Consider the following 19,567-nt stretch of genomic DNA (forward strand, 5'->3'; position numbering starts at 1 on the left):
TTCCTGTGCTTGGAACTGCTCACAAATCCATACCCCTCCGAAGGCGCTGAGGGTGGTGTGAAACGACTAATTTTTTTTTCTTTTTTTGGTGCACTAAAATCCTCTTTTTATTGAGGTCACTGCGTCGCTGCTACGGACCCTCTCGCGGAGAAGGAAAGGAAAAGGAAAAAAAAAAAATTAAAGCAATCTTCCTCTTCACAGAGAGCTAAAATACATTAAATACATTTTCAAAAGCGTCTGCAGCTCTTTAAAAACTTTCTCTCTGCTTTCTTATCAAAGCCACCTTCCCAGTGGGAGAGTCGGGGGAGCTTGTTTGTTTGTTTTGGGTTGGCTCGAAGCTCCCAGTCTGTCGGCTGTTATTGCCTCGCGTGCCTGAATCCTCACGGCCGCCTTTCTCTGGGCGATGCTGCGGTCCTGGCAGTTGGAGCCGAGCCTTTCACCTGATGTACCAATCACCCCCAAAGTTTCCCGCAGAGGCTATTGTGTTTTGCTATAAGTTGGGCTGAACTATTTTTCCCGGATTCTTTTTAGCTTCAGCGAAAGCCTTTTCTTGTGGTTGTCATTGCAGCCCCTATTCACGAGGAAAGGCAGGAGGAGGACTCCCGAATCCTTAACTTTTCTTGCGAGGGCGGGAGGGAGGAAGGAAGGGAAAGCGTATTCTCTTCGGGAAGCCCCTCACCATGCCCTCGAAGCCCGGCCGTGCTCTCCGCAAAGGCGAGGAACGAGGCTGTAGGAATAGAATACAAACATATGTTTTGTTTTCTATTAAGTCGATAGACCAGACAAGGTCTGCCCGGGGAAAAAAAAAAAGGAAAAAAAAAAGATGACTTGAGCTGTTAATGAGAGCTGACACTACGATTTAAATAGTAAGGGCTGGTTTCGCCAGCGGTGTCTCAACCACATCGCTGTTTTCTCCCTCCTCGCAGCACCGGAGGTGCCCACGCTCCGCTCGGGCCGTGGGCGCGGGGACAGCGTCGCCCCACGGGGTCACCTCGGAGGGGGAGGAGGGAAGAAACGGCCGCTGCTGCGTTTGTTCTTTGTTTTCATGGAGCTCTTGGGCAGGGAGGAGAAAGCGGTTAGATCGTTGGGGTTTTTTCTCTTTCTCTCGGTGTGTCTACACTCAAAAACGACTTCTGGACGAGGGATAAGCGTTTTGTATGGATACCAACACGGAAAACTTTGTGGCTTTCGGTTGGGGGGGGGGCGTGAAGAAGGCAAAGGCTCGTGACCCTTAGAAAGGCAGCGGGAAGGCAGCCCCTGTGCGGAGGGGGGGTTGAGTTCCCCGCACCCCGCGGGCTGAGGAGCAGACCGGGAAGCCCTTCTCCGGGCCGGCTGCCTCCCGCTGAGCCCCGCGGCTGGCGCTGGCGGCTCTCGGCCGCTAGATGTCGCCGGTGCCGTTCGTTCGCACGGGTCTCCCTCCCCTGTCGGGACGGCGCCTCCGCCAGCGCGGGGCCCCCTCGGCCCCTCCAATAGGTCCTAAAGGGGAGCCTCGGAGAGGCGCTCTGCCACCCAGAGGGGTTCGCTTGGTTGGCGGCTGGAGGGGGGGGGGGGGGCTGCTGGGAGAGGGAATATTTGGTGTGAATGGCACCAAAAAATATCGGCTTCTGCGGGAGTTGAGGGAGGTGTGGAGCTGGGATAGCGCAGCCCCGCGGGGATGCGCGGAGCTCGGGCTGCGGCCGGTTCGCAGAGTGCCGAGGGTTTTACGGGGCGGTGCGAGATGCTCGGCTCGGGGGGGATCGAAGGCCCCTCGAAAGCGTCTCTGGGCGCCCCGGGATCCCCCACCCGCGGCAGAGGCGGCGCACGAAGCCGGCGGATGAGCGCCGGGAAAGGCTGCGGAGACGAAGGTTTCTGTTGTGTGAAGTGTCCGCATTTGCAGCCCGAACACGTAGGAAAAGGCTGACATCTGCGGTTTGGTACGAAGCACCCGAGAAACGCCAAACCTCCTGGTTTAGGGGTGTGCCCCCTCCTCGGCTCCCGGCGCGGGGGGGGTGCCCCGCTGGTCCCCGGCTGAGCCCGCGGGAGCGGCGGGACAGAGGGGAGGAAACCTCCTCTCCTGAGGTTTCCTCGAGTTTAAAAGCAGGGATACGACACCGCCTCGAAAGCCCCTCGGTGTGAGCTTTGAGCCTGATTCCGGTGGGAACACTACTAATAATAGTTTCCAGGCTTTTGTCCCCGGGTTTCCAAAATAGCGCGTAAAGTCGAGAGTGCACTGTGGGTCATTTTTATCAGCCTTTGTGGCAGCGCACCTCTGCTTTTAACTCCTCTCTGCTTAGTTTAACCCACCCGTGAATTTTAACAAGTCCGCCCAGATCTCTGGCCTGAGATAAAAAGGAGCCGGAGAGACTTTATTTGTAAGGGACCGCAAGGGCTGGAGAAACCTGGGCGAGGGGAGAGGGGTGGGAGCCGCCTATGAAGGGGCAGTCGGACTGCGCTGCTCTGCTCCGCGTTCCGCTGGGAAGGGGTCAGGATCCGCACAGGTTCGTGTAGAGTCCACCCGCTTACCAGCACACCAGGGGCAGGAACAGGGAGACTTGTAGAGAGGGGAAGCAAATAAGAAACAAAAAAAAAAAAAGAAAAGGAAAGGAAAGGAAAAAAAAAAAATCTGTCGGGATTAAAACCGGGGGAGAAAGAAAGAAAGAAAGAAAGAAAGAAAGAAAGAAAGAAAGAAAGAAAGAAAGAAAGAAAGAAAGAAAGAAAGAAAGAAAGAAAGAAAGAAAGAAAGAAAGAAAGAAAGAAAGAAAGAAAGAAAGAAAGAAAGAAAGAAAGAAAAAAACAGGGAAAGGAAAGGAAAGGAAAGGAAAGGAAAGGAAAGGAAAGGAAAGGAAAGGAAAGGAAAGGAAAGGAAAGGAAAGGAAAGGAAAGGAAAGGAAAGGAAAGGAAAGGAAAGGAAAGGAAAGGAAAGGAAAGGAAAGGAAAGGAAGAAAGAAAAGAAAAGAAAAGAAAAGAAAAGAAAAGAAAAGAAAAGAAAAGAAAAGAAAAGAAAAGAAAAGAAAAGAAAAGAAAAGAAAAGAAAAGAAAAGAAAAGAAAAGAAAAGAAAAGAAAAGAAAAGAAAAGAAAAGAAAAGAAAAGAAAAGAAAAGAAAAGTCCTGAAAGTTTCCTCTAGCTCTCCTCGTATTTTCTGCAGCTTGAAATAGGGTGTTGGAGTCCCATCATGGAGAGCATATGCCATCTCCGCAGTTTATGTTTGTATGATCAAGATATTAAACGGCACTCTTTCTACTTCGATGGGTTTCCCAGGGCTCAAAAACTCGACTAAGTGGCACATTGAAGTAGCAGGCTATGGGGCAAACGATACAGCGTAAGAAGGGACAGTATGCTTGGGGAAGGTGTTATTTATTGACATCATACAAAATGAAATAAGTTAATGGTAAAGAAACGTTAGTTATTCCATCACGCAGTTGTTGCACAAACTGTCTTCAATCAAATTGTTTCGTTTTCAGGGCTCTTCTGCAAGTATCTTCCACTCGCTTGGTTTGAAGGGAGACATCTCAGGGGCCATTCCGCGTTTTCAGGGACGATCAAGTCTATCCTGAGAGAAAAAAAATTCTTTAGAAGGAGAAAAATTGTTTCTTCGTGGAGTTCAATTTTTTTTTTAACGTCGTATCTCACAGAAAAGGCTTTTTGCAACAGATCCCCAGATCGTGTCGAATTATAACAAACTGAATCGCAAGAAGCAATTACAAAGCAAATATTGTGATTGGTGTTGTGGGTAAAATCGGAGCCGAGTTTATAGAGGAACATTAACTCCGATTTTTTAATTATTTTTTTTTTATGAACAGTGGTTAGATTTGTGTTAAGGCTGAAGACCTTTTCCTGTAGGTGGCGTCCTTTGGGTACTGTAATCAATAATAATGCAGTCGTCCTCAGGAGACTTTACTAAGGCTTCAATAATAAAATAATTATTAAATTTTTTTAGTTACATATTTATTGAAAGTGGGAAAAAAAATTGATTCATCGTAAGCAAGTGTGTTTCTCCTTCACGTGGATGCAAATAAAAACTGTTTGAATGAATAAGTTGTTTCTGAACATCTTATTGTCAGTGTTAAATGTCCCCGTCATTTTTATTCAAACACTAACATGATTACAGCCAATTATATATTCACCAGCGTTCTTTATTTTAGAGTAATTGTACTTGTCACTAATAAAACAGAGACATAATGTATCGCTACTATTCTGAATTTTAAAGCAATTTTCTGTAATTTGATTGAATTATACATCGTCTCCGCTACTTTTTTATTTCTATATTTTGAAATCCTATTTTCTTGAAAATTGCGGCTCTATTCCTGTTTTGTTGTTCCTGAAGTAACGAAACCTTCTGTAACATCTATAAATAGAGCCTCGTCCCTTTTGAAACGTGGAAAAACCGTCATTTCAGTCCAAATATATTGAAAGCTCTAGACTTAAAATCCGAAAGTTCGGAGAGGCGCCTAAAACAGAACACTTGGCTCCACGCGGTATCTTCCTCTGAGGTGAGAAGTAGAGCATAAGCAGAGGAAAATAAAACTGCGCAGAGCATAGGAAGGTTTGATCACTTTATTGCGGTGACTCAGTGCCCTTCTCAGGGCTCAGACATAGGGACACGTCAAGACAAGCAGCTGAGTTGCTAATATTTACGACGGGAGAATAGGTAAAGACACAGAAATAATATAACTCCAATTACATCCTTCCAGGCAATTAGAGCGATTATCTGTACACTGTCCGCGTGTTCTTTTAGGCGGCGATTATAGGTAAGAAGCCCAAGAGTGACTTGGCTATCTTTGGGCACAGACAATAGAGACACAGAAAGATACACAACTATATGTAGACATCGCACTGTGTTTTTCTGCTGCTCTTCGGGCTGTTTTGCTGAGGATGAGCTCTCAGAGGGTTGGTTGTTATTTTTTTTGTTGTTGTTGTTGTTTTTCGAAGTCGAAAACATGCCTTTAATTTAGCAATTGTATCAGCCATCAACGAGACGAGGTATGATCCGCGTTGTCGCCAAACACGAATCAAAAAATGGTACAAAGGCTTTCACAAGTTAATTTCATATGACAAAACACGTGCCCACCACAACAGATAAAGTTAAACTATCATTTGCAAATCGTGCGGTTGCGCGAAAAAGTATCTCTTAGGTGCATTTAGCATCGCCAAACACGATTATCTTTTCCATGATTCTTTATACTGGAAAGTAACAAAAAAAATAAGGGAATGCGCGGGAATGGCTCACTCTAAGAGACTTTTAGTGGAGCTTTAGTGGGACATGATCACGACCCTCTGTGAGAAAGCGCGTCTCACTTTTGCGGATTCGCTACTTAACCACATAATTTAGCTTGTAGTCGCCTTGGAAGAGGTGAAAAAAAAAGTTACCCACTCCTAAACTAATATCCTTTTATTAACTCCAACGTGTACAAGGAATTGTGAGCCTTTTCTTTACCCTCTTATACTGCTGTTTTGAAATAAGTGTGAAAATAAAAGTGTAATGTCATCCTCTGCTTTATTCTGCTGGTAGGCAAATGGAAATGGTTTATTTATTGGAGTTTCCAGAGCTAGGGCATGATTTCATTATTTATATAGAGATTATAGCTCGATTATAATGAACATTGTTCTCTAAAATCCCCCCCCTAGGAAATATAACCTCTGTGCGTGTGCGAGCCTTTGCGAGTACCACATCTGAAAGATGGAGAGGAGAAAACACGCAAAGGCGATGCATCCCTGGAAGAACTGTTAACTTCAGCGTCTTTCCGTATCATCAGCGCACGGAAAGTCTGTCTGCAGCCACTTCTCTTTCTTGGTCAAATTATTGTCGAGGCAAAACCGCAAACCCCAGGCTTTAGTGAGGCACCGTCCGTGCTCGGTGGGAGTGACACAAATGGGATTTAACTTGTTGCCAGTCATTTTTGTGTGTTTGTTTGTTTGTGCTGGTGCTTTAAAAGCGAAACAAATTCCAGAAACAAAGCGGGGGGGGGGGGGGGGGGGTTGGGGAGGGAGGAGGGAAACAAGCTCTGTATAAAAGACATATCATATTAAAATAATACATGAACACACCCACTGATATCAAGGGTACGATATCAGCCCTTCCCCAAGAAACTTATTTACAAGCGGTAGCGGTTATAATCATCCAACAAATCCCTTACCATCACTCCCCCTTCCCTGTAAGAAAGAGAGAGAGAGAGAGAGAGAGAGGGAGGGAAAGAAGTGAAGAGGGAAAAAGGGGAAAGGGGGAAAAGGAGGGAAAGGGAGAAAAGGGGAAAGAGAGAAAGAAGGAAGAGAGAGAGAAAGAGAGAGAAAGAGAAAGAGAGGAAGAGAGAGAAAGAGAGAGAAAGAAAGAGAGAAAGAGAGAGAGAAAGAGAGAAAGAGAGAAAGAAAAGAAAGAGAAAGAAAGAAAGAGAAAGAAAGAAAGAAAGAAAGAAAGAAAGAAAGAAGAGAGAAAGAAAGAAAGAAAGAAAGAAAGAAAGAAAGAAAGAAAGAAAGAAAGAAAGAAAGAAAGAAAGAAAGAAAGAAAGAAAGAAAGAAAGAAAGAAAGAAAGAAAGAAAGAAAGAAAGAAAGAAGAGAGAAAGAAGGGGGACTGGGTAAGAGAACGAACCATGGAGACCACTCTGCCCTCTCTAAGAAGTGCTCAGCACAACCCAGATAAAGAGCCGGCTCCAGCGAGCCCTTCTCCTGCGAGGAGAAGGCGTGAGACCAAGGCGTGAGGCAGGTCTGCTCCCCGGGCAGCCCCATCGCCCCGACACCGCCAAGTGCGGCTCTGCTCCGGTGCGGCGCTCGAGCACCCGCACGTCGCTCCCGCGCCTCCTCCTCCCGCCTGAGCCCCAGGCACGGAGCGACCTAAACCCGGCTCTGCTCCGAGGGTCGCTAAATGCCTTCTGCTAGAGGGGTGTATGGTAGGTCCGTGGCTTTTGTGCTGCCCGGGCATTTCACTGTGGTTACGAGGGGGGCCCGAGGTGGGGAGAATAGAGGAGGATGTTGCGATTTTGTAGGCCCTAAAAATTGGATTCACAGCCGATGTGGCCGAGATGCCGCTGAGCTGAGAGGTGCGGTGGAGGTGCGCAGGGCTGAGCGGGGACCCCGCGTCCCGCGCCGGGAGGGGCAGAGATGGGGGGAAGCATCATTTCTCTTGAGTTACGGAAAAACTGCAACACCAGATACATGTGGCATTTGCCAAAGATTACGTTTATAACAAGCTAAAGATCTTTAGAACAACACCGTGAAAATATTCCAACAACAGCTTCTTAGGAGTCAAAGTGCAGCTAGAAGCCTCTCCAAGCGCTATTTGCTTTTTTTTTTCTGTTCTTCCCCCTCCCCCCCCGAGGTCTTTGTATTTCCCTGTATTTTATTTTTCAATTCTTTAACTCAATCTGATAACTTCTGTAAAAAAAAAAAACACTGTGTTGGCCAAGAATGTTTTAACAGCAAACACAAAATAAAACAAAATGATGTATTTAAACCTCGAGAACAGAAGCTTTTAACTTGTCCATTCCTTCTCCTCCCCGCATTTGATTATCGTCGTCTACATAACTCTGTGGATAACACTTAAGGGATATTTTAATTTTCGGTTTGATTCCCGAATTAGGGGGATCTTTTGTTACCCAGGGACACGTATTACCTAGGTAGGTGTGACGGCTCTCTTATGCAGGCTGGCATATAGAATAATAGCGACATTTAGAATCTAAAAAAAAATGCACGTCTTAACGTTAAAGTTGGCAGCGAGTGTAAAAATATTCTGTTCTGAACAATTCTGACAGCGGCAGCTGAACACACCAAATCCAATGGATGCTCTGCACTCTCTAGATAGACTTTCTGTGGATGGCATTGTACAGCTATAGGAATAAATAAATAAAATCTTCAGCTTTTCATTAAGGCGATTTAATTCAGACCTCTCCACCCAGCTTAGCCGCCGTGGGAAATGTATACTCCAATGTTTACTCGGATCTCTTTCTGTCCCTATTCTATCTTGTCTTACACTTACGACACCAGTAAAGTTTTCTGGCCCCTACAGCCATTGTTTCGCCCTTCCACGTTCTCCGACCAACCTCTGTCTGCCCAAGAAACTTCCGAAAGTTCAACAGGAGGGGAAGTCTGCACCTAGTTGGTTAATGTCATTGTTTTAACGCTACCTCTCCCCTGGCTGCTCAGGCTTCCAGAGGTATAGAGTGCCCCGCTGGCTGTTCTTTATGGTACAGTGCAGCTTCTCAAAAGATCAACGGATGGAGAAATTTAGCTCTTCTGGAAACATTTAAGCAACTGAGCAATTAGTTCTGAATAGGGTGAGAGGAGGGAAGACTAGAGTTTAAAGTGGGGGGGCGGGGGGGGGGAGAAGGAGGAGATACGACACAACTAGCCCGAAAACAACAGGGGTGGGGATGCATGGGAGGGGGACTTAAAATGTTTGTGTTTAAAGGGTGCTTGCAAGGTCTTCGGCGCAATATGTGCTGCTCCCCTTAAAGGGGCACTGAGTGCCAATAACCATTAGTCATCCAGTAGGGACTGTTCATTACAGATCTCTCTTTAGGGGGAGTTCCCCGAAGTCTCCGAAGGGAACACAGCTGCGGATTTCAAACCCGGTCCGGTTCCAGTCACACAGAGCCTGCGTACCTGCTGCAACAGAAGGGAGAGATACTCACCAGGGTTTCGGGAGTACGCGGATAAGCCCAGAGGTCTCTGCAGTGCTCCTTTCCTCTGCGGAATACTATCTTGCATCCGAGGCAGTTCCCAGACTATATTTGATGTTAACATTTATGTTATCTCAAACACGAGGCTCTCCCATAGACATTTTTTCCAGGGTTTTCAAGCAAATTTCTCGGTGCCACAATGTTATGATGGAAGGATGCTGAAATGACAGGCCTCGTAGACGCTTGTCTTAATCATCGGCTTCTTAATTTAGTTTTAGTGCTGTGGTTTTGTGTGTGCGTGTGTGTGTCTGCGCGTGTGTGCGCGCAAGAGAAGCCTCTGACAACCTGCAGCTTCCTAATGACTGACGAGGCAGGGCTGCTGCAGCAAAGTAACACTTCCCTGGTGTGAAGACCTCTTACTGGGAAGTTTAGTTCACTACTGTTCTCGCAATCCTAATCGTATAACCTGTAACCAAAACCCATGGAATGATACAGCATGCTAAATAGACTAACTTCTAATCACTAAACGTTAGCACCACTACCAGCTGTTGAGGATTAACTGGAAGTTGGCTGGAGACACACAGCTAAACTTAAACCTACAAATGCGGATAGAAGGGTGGACCGTTGAATACTTTTTTCCCTCTCCCTCTTTGCCTCCATTCATCCATCCACCTTCAGTCCCATTCACCCCTCTTCAGAATCTTTGACCACCTCTTTCTCTTTGTTAGCGCACCGCTCGGTCCTCCGTCGCTGTGCCTTAGCAGTGGGGTATCAGTGTCTGCTGAGCAGCCCTTACCTTAATTGCCCAGGTAACTTGGAATAAATAAGGCAAGCTTAGAGGCAATTGGGAATAGAATTATATACGCGTACACCAGGCGTTTACAGTACCCAACGCGATATTACTGATTGTTAAACTAAAGTGTCCCGACTCGTTTCATGGAAGCATGATGCCACCGAAGCGTGGTTATTAAATACCCTTTCTTCATGGCTGAAAAAACCCTCATTCATTTCTTGAGCTGTCAGTACATTTCAGCAGCTTAACCCCTTGAAAGAGCCTGAGAGTACAGAGCCGCTATGCGCTCGTGAAGGGGGATTGAAGGCTGAAGCTGGGGGATAGAAGGGGGATATGCATGGAGTTTACAGGAGAGAGGGTCTGCTTTTCCTTTGGCCTTTAATTCAAAATAAATAAATAAATAGGTAAAGAAAATTAAAAAAAAAAAAAAAAAAGCGAGAAAAAATATGCTGTTGAAACACTATCCCTGTGAGTTATACGCCAGAACTGCAGGGAGATTGCTGTCGAATGGCACTTTTCGGCTCAGCTCTGCACCCCCCTCCTGACCCCGGAGCTGAGCACCCCCAAACCATCTCTGTCTCTCGCTGCTGCTGCTGCTGCTCCGCATCGCGGGCGAGCGCCCAGGTGAGGGAGCACCCACGGGCTGCAGAGAGCCCTCTGCACAGCCACCCTATTCCACCAGAGCTGGGCCGTGCACTACCTCTCCACGCACAACCTTCTTCTCCAGCCATCCCACAAAACCGTCGCCCTCAGAAAATGCTTCCACAAGGGACCTTCTCAGAAGGATTCGAGTTTAGCCAGAGCTGAGGGGGTCAAATCGGCCTCTCAGGAGGTGCCACGACGCACAAAGCTACCACTGAAGTGAATGGGAGTCGTGGCCAGGACAGAGCTCGGGGAATAATTGGCGTTAAAGTAAGACTCCCGCATTCCCAAAGTAAATATCTCCAGTTTTATAAACGGAGGACTTTCAGAGGAGGTAAAAAAAAAATAAAAAATAGAGCGAGTCGAAAGTTAAAGTCCAGCAGAAATAATAATTGACGTGGCATCTCTTACATATCCTTTTCTGTCCTGTAAACAGTGAATTAATCTTCATGGGTTTAGAAAGATACGTACTACATGTTGGACGCCACATTTCCTTTTTTGGTAGAACTGTATATCCACGGCATTAAAAAAAAATATAATATAAATCCTAAGTTTGTGCACAGGGCTTTATTCTGCAGCCGTGACAAATGACCGAATGTTAAGTCTAGATTATCAAATGCTTTAAAAGCAAGCTTCTTTCGGTGTTAGCCCTTTGCTCAGAAATGAAAAAAAAAAGAGAGAAAACGTTTATTTTATTCCCTGCTACGTTTGCATCCCTGATCACAATGCAAAGTAAGCTCAGCTTTGACCTAAGAAACACCTCAAAGCATTAAAATTTTAACAGGCAATGTCAGTGTTACATTAAACGAGAACTCCTCCAGTTCGCTGCAGAGCTGGGATTTGAATAAAACGTTCAATGTTAACAAACAATACACACGTTTGGCACTTTGTGTATTAAATGGATCAAAGAGATTTGATAAGGCACAATACACCATTTGTACAGACCTGATTGAGTTAATATAATATCAGCAAATTTTACAGCGAAATGAATCTGTTTCTTTTCTTTGTGTTTAAAACCAGCACAGATTACAAATTTTAATGATCTGAAAATGTTTGGTATACAAAATCATGCTTATTTCAGTATTAGCAAAAACACAAGAATTTTTTCAACACAAACACCCAGCTGTGTCTATTTTAAAAGCAGTTCAATGACAGCTTGCACTTATGAGCATGCAATCAGCTAATTTCGCTTTTTTTTTTCTTCTGTGTTAATCAACACTTTCCTTCCTGCATATCAGAGTACAAATAGTATAGTTACTCCACATCAGTAAATGTTTACGTAACCTGTCCTTTCTCAAGAATCCGGTTACACCGAATCATTACATGCTAGACCGAGTAGGAAAACGCACTGGGCCCAGCCACCCTAATGGGATCCTAGTGCACCGTAATGACACGTATTAGTTAATGATCATCATAATCATAATAATATGCAGGAATCTTACCTTTCCTCCTTACCCCTTGCCACAGTAGAGTCAAGTCCTATCTACCACATCATACTCTTCCTCGAGAATTCCCATACATCGGTGTAGAGCAATGAGATAATAACAAATTGTTATGATTCTTCTTTTTTTTTTTTAAAAAAAAGCATATTTCTAAAAAAAAAAAAGAGTAAAAAAAAACCCGCGTGGTTGATCATTGACTTTTATGTCTTTTTTTCTCCCCCCCCTTTTGTCAGTAGCAACCTGTTATGAAATTGGTTAAATAAATACAATTGTAGTAAGGTCATTCGAGGTTAATCCAATGCACAGAGTTCATGCCATTCCCAATTGCAATTGTTTATTACCGGTCTATTGTAATTGTTCTTGTTATTTACTCTCTCTTTCTCACACTCGCTCTCTCTCTCTCTCACACACGCGCGCACACACACACACACATCCATAAACCGCACATCTAAACAGAACCACGTTTGCTTCACTGAGCTCTAACCTGAATTTCCCCGGGATAAATTGTTTTAGCTGGGGTTGAGCTACACACACATATATATATATATATTTATATATATATATTTTTTTTCTACGGAACAATTTTTCCTACAGCACAAACGTAAACTTTAGGTGACAAGGCAGGGGCTGAGCCTTGCCTACAGCTCCGGTTTGGATGCCATCAGCACGCTCTCTATCCACGACATTTTCCCGACTAGGAAAGCTGAAAGATTTATTTCGCTTTTTATTTTCTTTTCCCTCCTTCCAGGGCTGATCTTTCCTCCCGTGCTGACAGTCAGAAACCGTGTGATGCGGCTGATCGACGCCGAGTTCCTCGGCCCCGGGACACCGCGCTTGATCAGCACGACCGAAACCCGCCCGCGGAGAAATCGCGAGATATATATATATATATATATATATATATATTTCAAGGGTTATTAAGACTACGATTTATTTTTTTTTTTACACCTGGCAGGCGCTTTCCTGGCCGCCCCCCCCCCACCCCCTCTGCCCCGGGGCTGAGCGGGGCCCGAGCCGGGGGGAGGGAGCGGAGCCTCGCCCGAAAGCCGGAGAGAGACGGAGAGAGCGCGGTGGAGAGGAGGGGAGGGTTCGCTCCTTTCCGTGCCTTCCCAACTCACATTCCGCAGCGCGGCACACACGAATCGAGCGGGCCCGGAGGAGACCGTCTTCCCCGCCCAGCCCCGGGCCGCCCCGCCGTCTCCGTCCCCTCCGGCTGATTAATCCCTCCCACCCCCTTCCTTTGTAAAATAATAAAGAAGCGGTAACGGCCACCGGAGCCGAGAAGAAACCCGCGCGCCGAGCGACTTCGGCGGGATCCGCAAAGTAGTGCCTCCTCCGCCGCCGCCGCGGCCTCCGCGCCCACCCGGCCTCCCACCCCGCCTCCTCCGCCGCCCGAGGAGGGGGCTAAAAGGGGAAGGGGGCCAACTTTAGTCCGCCGGAGAAACTACGAAGTACGAAACGCTGCCGGGCCCGTAGGACGGGCGCTGTTTGTTTGGGCGAGAGGGGATTTGTGCTTGGAGGGACGGTCGTGGGAAGGGGTGGGGGGGGAATAGGAAGGAGCGCGCAAACGTCCGCGGTGATGCGCCCCTGCGCCGGTATCCCTACGCGCGGGGGGCGTGGCGGCGCGCGGGGCGGGGCGTGGCGGCGCGCTGCCATTGGCGGGCGGGCGGGCAGACGCGCGGGCACGCCGCCGGCCCTGATTGGGCGGCCGGTGGGAAAGGTTAAACCAAAAAATTCCGTACAGCCCCGGTGCGTGCCTGCAGCTCTGAAACTAATTGCGGCCGGGGCGGTCTGTATCGCCCGTCTCTGCTCGCTCCTCGCCGGCCCGCGCTGCGGCTGCTCCTTCCTCCCCCCTGCTCTGCCTTTGCCGGGGGAATCAGGCACCATGAAGTAGCTTTTTTTTTTTTTTTTCCGCCTTTTTTTTTTTTTTCCTTCTCCGTGTGTGTGTTTGTGTGTTGTGGCTTTTTTTTTTTTTTTGGATTTTCAGAGGGGGTTTTTTTTTTCCTCTTTTTTTTTTTTTTTTTTTTTTCCTCTCCTCTCTCCCCTCCGCTCTGACTCGGTTTGATTTTATCTGATTGGTGATTATTATTACTATTATTTTTTTCCCCTCCCCGGCGGTTCCTGTCCCTGCTACATGACTTGCCAGCGCTTGAGACTGCGGTCCAACTGCGCTGCCGCCGCCGGTGGTGCCGCCGCCGCCCCGCGCGCTGCTCCCTCGGCCGCCGCAACTTTCCCCCTCAGACTAGTGTGTGATGTTGGACATGGGAGATAGGAAGGAAGCGAAAATGCTGCCGAAATCCTCCTTTAGCATAAACAGCCTGGTGCCCGAAGCCGTCCAGAGCGACAACAACCACAGCAGCCACAGCCACCACAACAGCCACCACCCCCACCACCATCACCACCACCACCACCATCACCACCACCCGCCGCCTCAGCAGCCCCAGCGAGCCGCCGCGGCCGAGGACGAGGACGAGGAGAAGGGGCAGCTCCTCCTGCCTCCCCCCGCCGCTGCCGCCGCCGCCGCCTCCGGAGCCCTGGAGGTGGCCAAAGCGGACATGCTGGCCGGCAAAGGCGACGCGGGCGCGGCGGCGGCGGCGGAGCTGGAGGAGAAGGAGAAGGCGGCGGAGGAGAAGAAGGGGGCGGCGGAGGGGACTAAGGACGGGGAGAGCGGGAAGGAGGGGGAGAAGAAGAACGGCAAGTACGAGAAGCCGCCGTTCAGCTACAACGCTCTCATCATGATGGCCATCCGGCAGAGCCCCGAGAAGCGCCTGACCCTCAACGGCATCTACGAGTTCATCATGAAGAACTTCCCCTACTACCGGGAGAACAAGCAAGGCTGGCAGAACTCCATCCGCCACAACCTCTCCCTCAATAAGTGCTTCGTCAAGGTGCCCCGCCACTACGACGACCCGGGCAAAGGGAACTACTGGATGCTGGACCCCTCCAGCGACGACGTCTTCATCGGGGGCACCACCGGCAAGCTCCGCCGGCGCTCCACCACCTCGCGGGCCAAGCTGGCCTTCAAGCGGGGCGCCCGGCTCACCTCCACCGGACTGACATTCATGGATAGGGCAGGATCGTTGTACTGGCCTATGTCCCCCTTCCTCTCCCTGCACCACCCCCGGGCCAGCAGCACTTTGAGTTACAATGGGACCACGTCAGCCTACCCCAGCCACCCCATGCCCTACAGCTCAGTGTTGACTCAAAACTCCTTGGGAAACAACCACTCCTTTTCCACGTCTAATGGGTTAAGTGTTGATAGACTAGTCAATGGAGAGATACCTTATGCCACTCATCACCTCACAGCAGCAGCTCTGGCCGCCTCAGTGCCGTGTGGCTTGTCAGTTCCCTGCTCCGGCACCTATTCCCTAAATCCCTGCTCTGTAAACCTCCTAGCAGGACAGACGAGTTACTTTTTCCCCCATGTTCCTCACCCTTCAATGACTTCTCAAAGCAGCACTTCAATGACGGCCAGGGCAGCCTCCTCCTCCACGTCGCCACAGGCGCCCTCCTCTCTCCCCTGTGAGTCCTTAAGACCTTCTTTGCCAAGTTTTACAACGGGACTTTCCGGAGGACTTTCTGATTATTTCACACATCAAAATCAGGGGTCTTCTTCAAACCCTTTAATACATTAACATCCATGGGATCAGACTGTAAGTGAACATTTTACACACGTTTGCATTGTAAATGATAATTAAAAGGAGAAAAGAAAAAAAAAAAAAAGCAAAACAAAAAAGTCCAGGTATTTTTTATTAAGTCCCCCATTTTCTGTACGTTTGTTCAGTCTTTAGGGTTGTTTATTATTCCACCAAGGTGAGGAGTGTCAGAAAGGTGCAATGTGGGGAGATTACATTGTAGACTATGAAGTTTGGAAGACAAAATTATAGTAGAATGTGTATCTAAATAGTGACTGCTTTTGCAATTTTTTTATTCAAATACGATAAGTCTATCATTAAAAGCCGCCAGATTCTCCATGTTTGCAGTATTATAAGTTATCATGGATATATCGGTGGGTGCAGACCTTGAAAGGAAAAAAAAAAATATCACCACCATTAAATTTACGAAAACTATAAAAAACTTAAAACGTAATTTGTATTTAAGCAGAATTAATACTGAAAGATGCCCAAGAACTACATTTTGGCCATGCATAATTTTATCCTTTTCTTTACTGAACTGCTTTTATTTTTTTTTTTTTTGGTTGCTTTTTTTTTCGGTTGCTTTTTTCTTTTTTTTTTTTTTTTGTTGGTTGTTCGTTTGTTTACTTTTAGACCAAAGATTGGGTTTTAGAAAATGCACTCAGTGTAGGGAGTAATTTAAAAAACAGCAACGTTATTTCAGTTTGCAGCACTGCCCGTTCAAATGAATCAGAAGGGGACAAAATTAATGATTGCCTTCAGTTTGTGTTGTGTATATTTTGATGTATGTGGTCACTAACAGGTCATCTTTATTTTTTTTCTAAATGTAGTGAAATGTTAATACCTATTGTACTTATAGGTAAACCTTGCAAATATGTAACCTGTGTTGCGCAAATGCCGCATAAATTTGAGTGATTGTTAATGTCGTCTTAAAATTTCTTGATTGTGATACTGTGGTCATATGCCCGTGTTTGTCACTTACAAAAATGTTTACTATGAACACACAGAAATAAAAAAATAGGCTAAATTCATATATACTTGATAGTTTTTTTGTCTCTTTTATTAAGTAAAATTAATATGCCAGAGGCTTTAAAGCTATAGGGAGATCAGAGCGCTGCTTATTACAGCAGTCCACCATTTTTCACATGCTCCTTTCTCCCCTGCCCCAGTCTCCCCCTCACTCCCCATCATATTGTCTTGAACAACAGTATTTTCAAATGTTAAAGATCAGGGTATTTAATTAAACACAACGGCCACTATTGTGATGTGCGTTTTGGGGCAGAACTCTTATCAAATCTGCTTAAAAAACTGTTAGGACGAGGTAGGTTGTCTTTCTGAAAACACTGCCTTGCAATGAAGATGCTTAAAATTGCGTGAGTGTGTGTATATCTCTATATATACACGCACACATATATGCATACATAGAAATTTAAGTAATATGTGCACACATTGGGAAAAAAAACCCCAAAGGTTTGACTTTTTTTTTAATCTATTACATAGATACGTGTTGCTCTTGCAATTTCTGAAATGCATTCGAAGAATTATTCTGCTGAAAGGAATGAATTTGGACTTCATGATAACTAGAGGTCTGTTAGCTCTGGATGCGTATGTGTGTGTACATACAAATACATATTAGCTTTCCTATAATCATTTGATCAAATTTAGAAAGGTATGTTATGTATGTATATAAAATGCAACCCTTATCTTAAAGGAACACCGTTCCAGAAGTATCTGTACCGTATGTATTTATATACTTTTAATGCTGCAAACACTTTGGCTTTCAATATCGTAAAAGTAGGGATAGTTTATCAGCTGAAAGCTCTCTTCCCAGCTCCTCTCGCCCCTTGGCCGGTGGAAGAGCCGGACAGAGCGAGGTGAACTTGCAGTGCATTGCAGGGAGGCAGGGGGGGCAGGGGGGTCACGTGACGCCCCGGCGTGCATACCGATGTTTAAACTCTTTTTGGGTGGAAAAAAAAAGGGGGGGAAAAAAACCCAACAAACCCAAAAAACCAACCTAAACCTGTGTGGATGCATTTAAATTTAAAGTTTTGAAGGGCACGTCTTTTTCGCTATGTGTCTGCTGATGGTGATGCTTTCTGGATCCAAGCAAACGTCTTCGAGTATCCTCCGTTGCTCGGAGAATCAGTCCATTAGTTTTAAGTGGGCAACGCTGCGACTAAGTTTAAGAAGCATTTAATCCTAAAAAGAACTGGTTTCTTGATGAGTTTAGGGGAGCCTATAAAAGCTGCAACTCCTGAAAATCATTAGAAAACTTGTGCAGAAAGGTTTAGGAACTAATTGGATCCCGCAGTGAGTCCGCAGAGGACAAGTTGTTCATTTGTTACGTTCGTGTAGTCTAAACTGGGCTCGGCAGCAGTGCAATAAGCCGGCGACTGCTCACAATAGGCCCAATGAAAAATAATCTGTAGCTCGGAGATGTTATCTCAAACCCTTTAAAGAGCTGATCTTAGAAAGACAGAAAAGAGGAAGAAAAAAGGAAACAGGAAAAAAATGCTGGAGGGGGGAGGGGAGCAGGAAATAAAGGAGCAATAACAAATCTGAATTCTTGTAAACTGAACGCTTGTGCTCCAAGAGCAAGGGGAGTGAGGGGTGAACTTAAAGAAAAAAAAGTAATAAACAGATGCGAGCATATCTGCAGGAAAGAGAGAGGAGTGAAAGGTTACGAATGAGAGATGGGACACCCAGTTCTGCTCTACGTGGGGGAGAAGGAGAGAAATCTCTGATATTGCTGACATTCACTCTCACTTGTGCTATTCAAAATTAATCATCAGTATGAGAAAAAGGTTGCTTTGTTTGGGGATGAGGAGATGATACCACTACTTGGAAGCACCTACCGTCCCCCATATTCTTTACTCTATTGTCATTAAAAGAAGTGACGGGGAAAAAAAAAAAACAAACCTAAAAAATCTCTTAAAACTTCTTTGCAAGAATCGTATCGGAAATACAAAAATGAAATAGGCGTGATTTACAATCTTGAAGCATTGAGGCCCCATTCTGTGTACTTGTGCCTAAGCAAATTAAAAGAATGGCATCTGCTGCAGCTGACAAAAGAAATTATTTATTATTTACCACTTGCAATTGGTTGTATACTCTAGGAAATCCAATAGCACGTATTAAAGTATTATTTAGATCGCAATGTAAAATAATCCGCTGGCAGTGTACTGAAAGAAAGAAAAAAGACAAGACAGGTTGGAGGAAAGCACAGTCTCGCCGTGTCAGAGTTTAGGGTTGGCAAGTAAGCGCTAATTAAATAAGCGTGATCCATAATAATTCCTGAAAAGGGTAGTCCTGATGCACGTCTCTCCAGACTTCGTTTAAGCAAGCACTCGCTCTCAATTCTCTCCTTTAGGTTCAGTGTAGCAAAGTGCTGCCTAAGCAGCTCGGGTGCCACAGATTTTTCCTCTTATCCTGGGGAAAGAGGTGGGTTTTGGGATTGCTGAAATTCAACAATTTATTTATTCGAGTTTCCACACAGATATTACTAGCGATAAGACTGTCTTTGTAAAGGAAAAAAAAAAAAAAGAATGCTAATGTTGTCATAGAGTGTAGCAGGACCAAAGCCCCACATATGCCTTTACCTTTGCCTGCACCCAAGCCAGAGAAATCCTTTTGTTCCCTGAGGAGGTCTTCTAGGCTGATCTCTGCACAGGCTTCTTCGATACTAATTATGAAATGGTGGGTTTGGCTGGGTTTTTTTTGGTTTGTTTGTTTGTTTTTAAAATTCTATCTATCTATCTATCTATCTATCTATCTATCTATCTATCTATCCATCCTTTTATTTATTTGTAGCAGGCTATGGTTCTGTTACCTGATACTTTCTTCCATGACGGATTATATGTGAAATCCTCAAGCTAATCTTTCAGGAATTTTTATTTTTTTCTAACATATGCATTCCCAGAATGTTGCCGTGTCTTAGTGTCGTTTCTTTAGAACTTCCTAATTTAGAGTGTTTATAGGGGACGGGTGGTCTTTATGGAATTAAGGAGCTATTGTTATTTTCCTAGTTGATGTTTGAGGTGATTAACTTTGCTCGCATAGATCGTAGGAGAATAAATCTGCTCATCAAGAAACCTCCAATTACGATTTTAAGATTGCCTTCGCAAAAATGTTTGAGGGATAATAAACTGTAACGCGAATCCACAATAGGATATTTAGCCAACTAGTTTTTGACGTATTTTAAATATTTTTCTTTTGTTTCAGTGAAATAGCATCTGTTATGTGGAATGTATTCTTACGAAAGGATTTAAAAGAAAGTGAACAATAATACATTTTGCTTTAAATGGCACAAAACTACTGTTTGGGGGAGTGATAATTTCTTTTAATCTCGTACTTGAAAAGATAGCTTAACAGGGACGTCATTTTGCTCTTTGCAACTTCTACTGATGATTATTAAGATTTATGTCAGAAATTATGATTCAGGTACACACCTCCTCACCACTTGTGT

At 45.6% G+C, this 19,567-nt stretch overlaps 1 protein-coding gene across 1 annotated transcript; it reads left to right on the forward strand.

Annotated features, from left to right (window-relative positions):
* The first annotated feature begins 13,505 nt into the window (after positions 1-13,505).
* FOXG1 (forkhead box G1) lies at positions 13,506-16,133 on the forward strand. The gene has a single exon (XM_054068175.1). The coding sequence runs from the start codon at positions 13,720-13,722 to the stop codon at positions 15,100-15,102; it is 1,383 nt and encodes a 460-aa protein (XP_053924150.1). The 5' UTR covers positions 13,506-13,719; the 3' UTR covers positions 15,103-16,133.
* Positions 16,134-19,567: the final 3,434 nt, after the last annotated feature.

This window comes from Cuculus canorus, chromosome 5 (genome assembly GCF_017976375.1).
Source record: "Cuculus canorus isolate bCucCan1 chromosome 5, bCucCan1.pri, whole genome shotgun sequence".
Lineage (NCBI taxonomy): Eukaryota > Metazoa > Chordata > Aves > Cuculiformes > Cuculidae > Cuculus > Cuculus canorus.

What these genes read in the sequence shown, in the direction of transcription:
- FOXG1 (XM_054068175.1), top strand. Translation starts at nt 13,720, where the DNA reads ATGTTGGACATGGGAGATAGGAAGGAAGCGAAAATGCTGCCGAAATCC.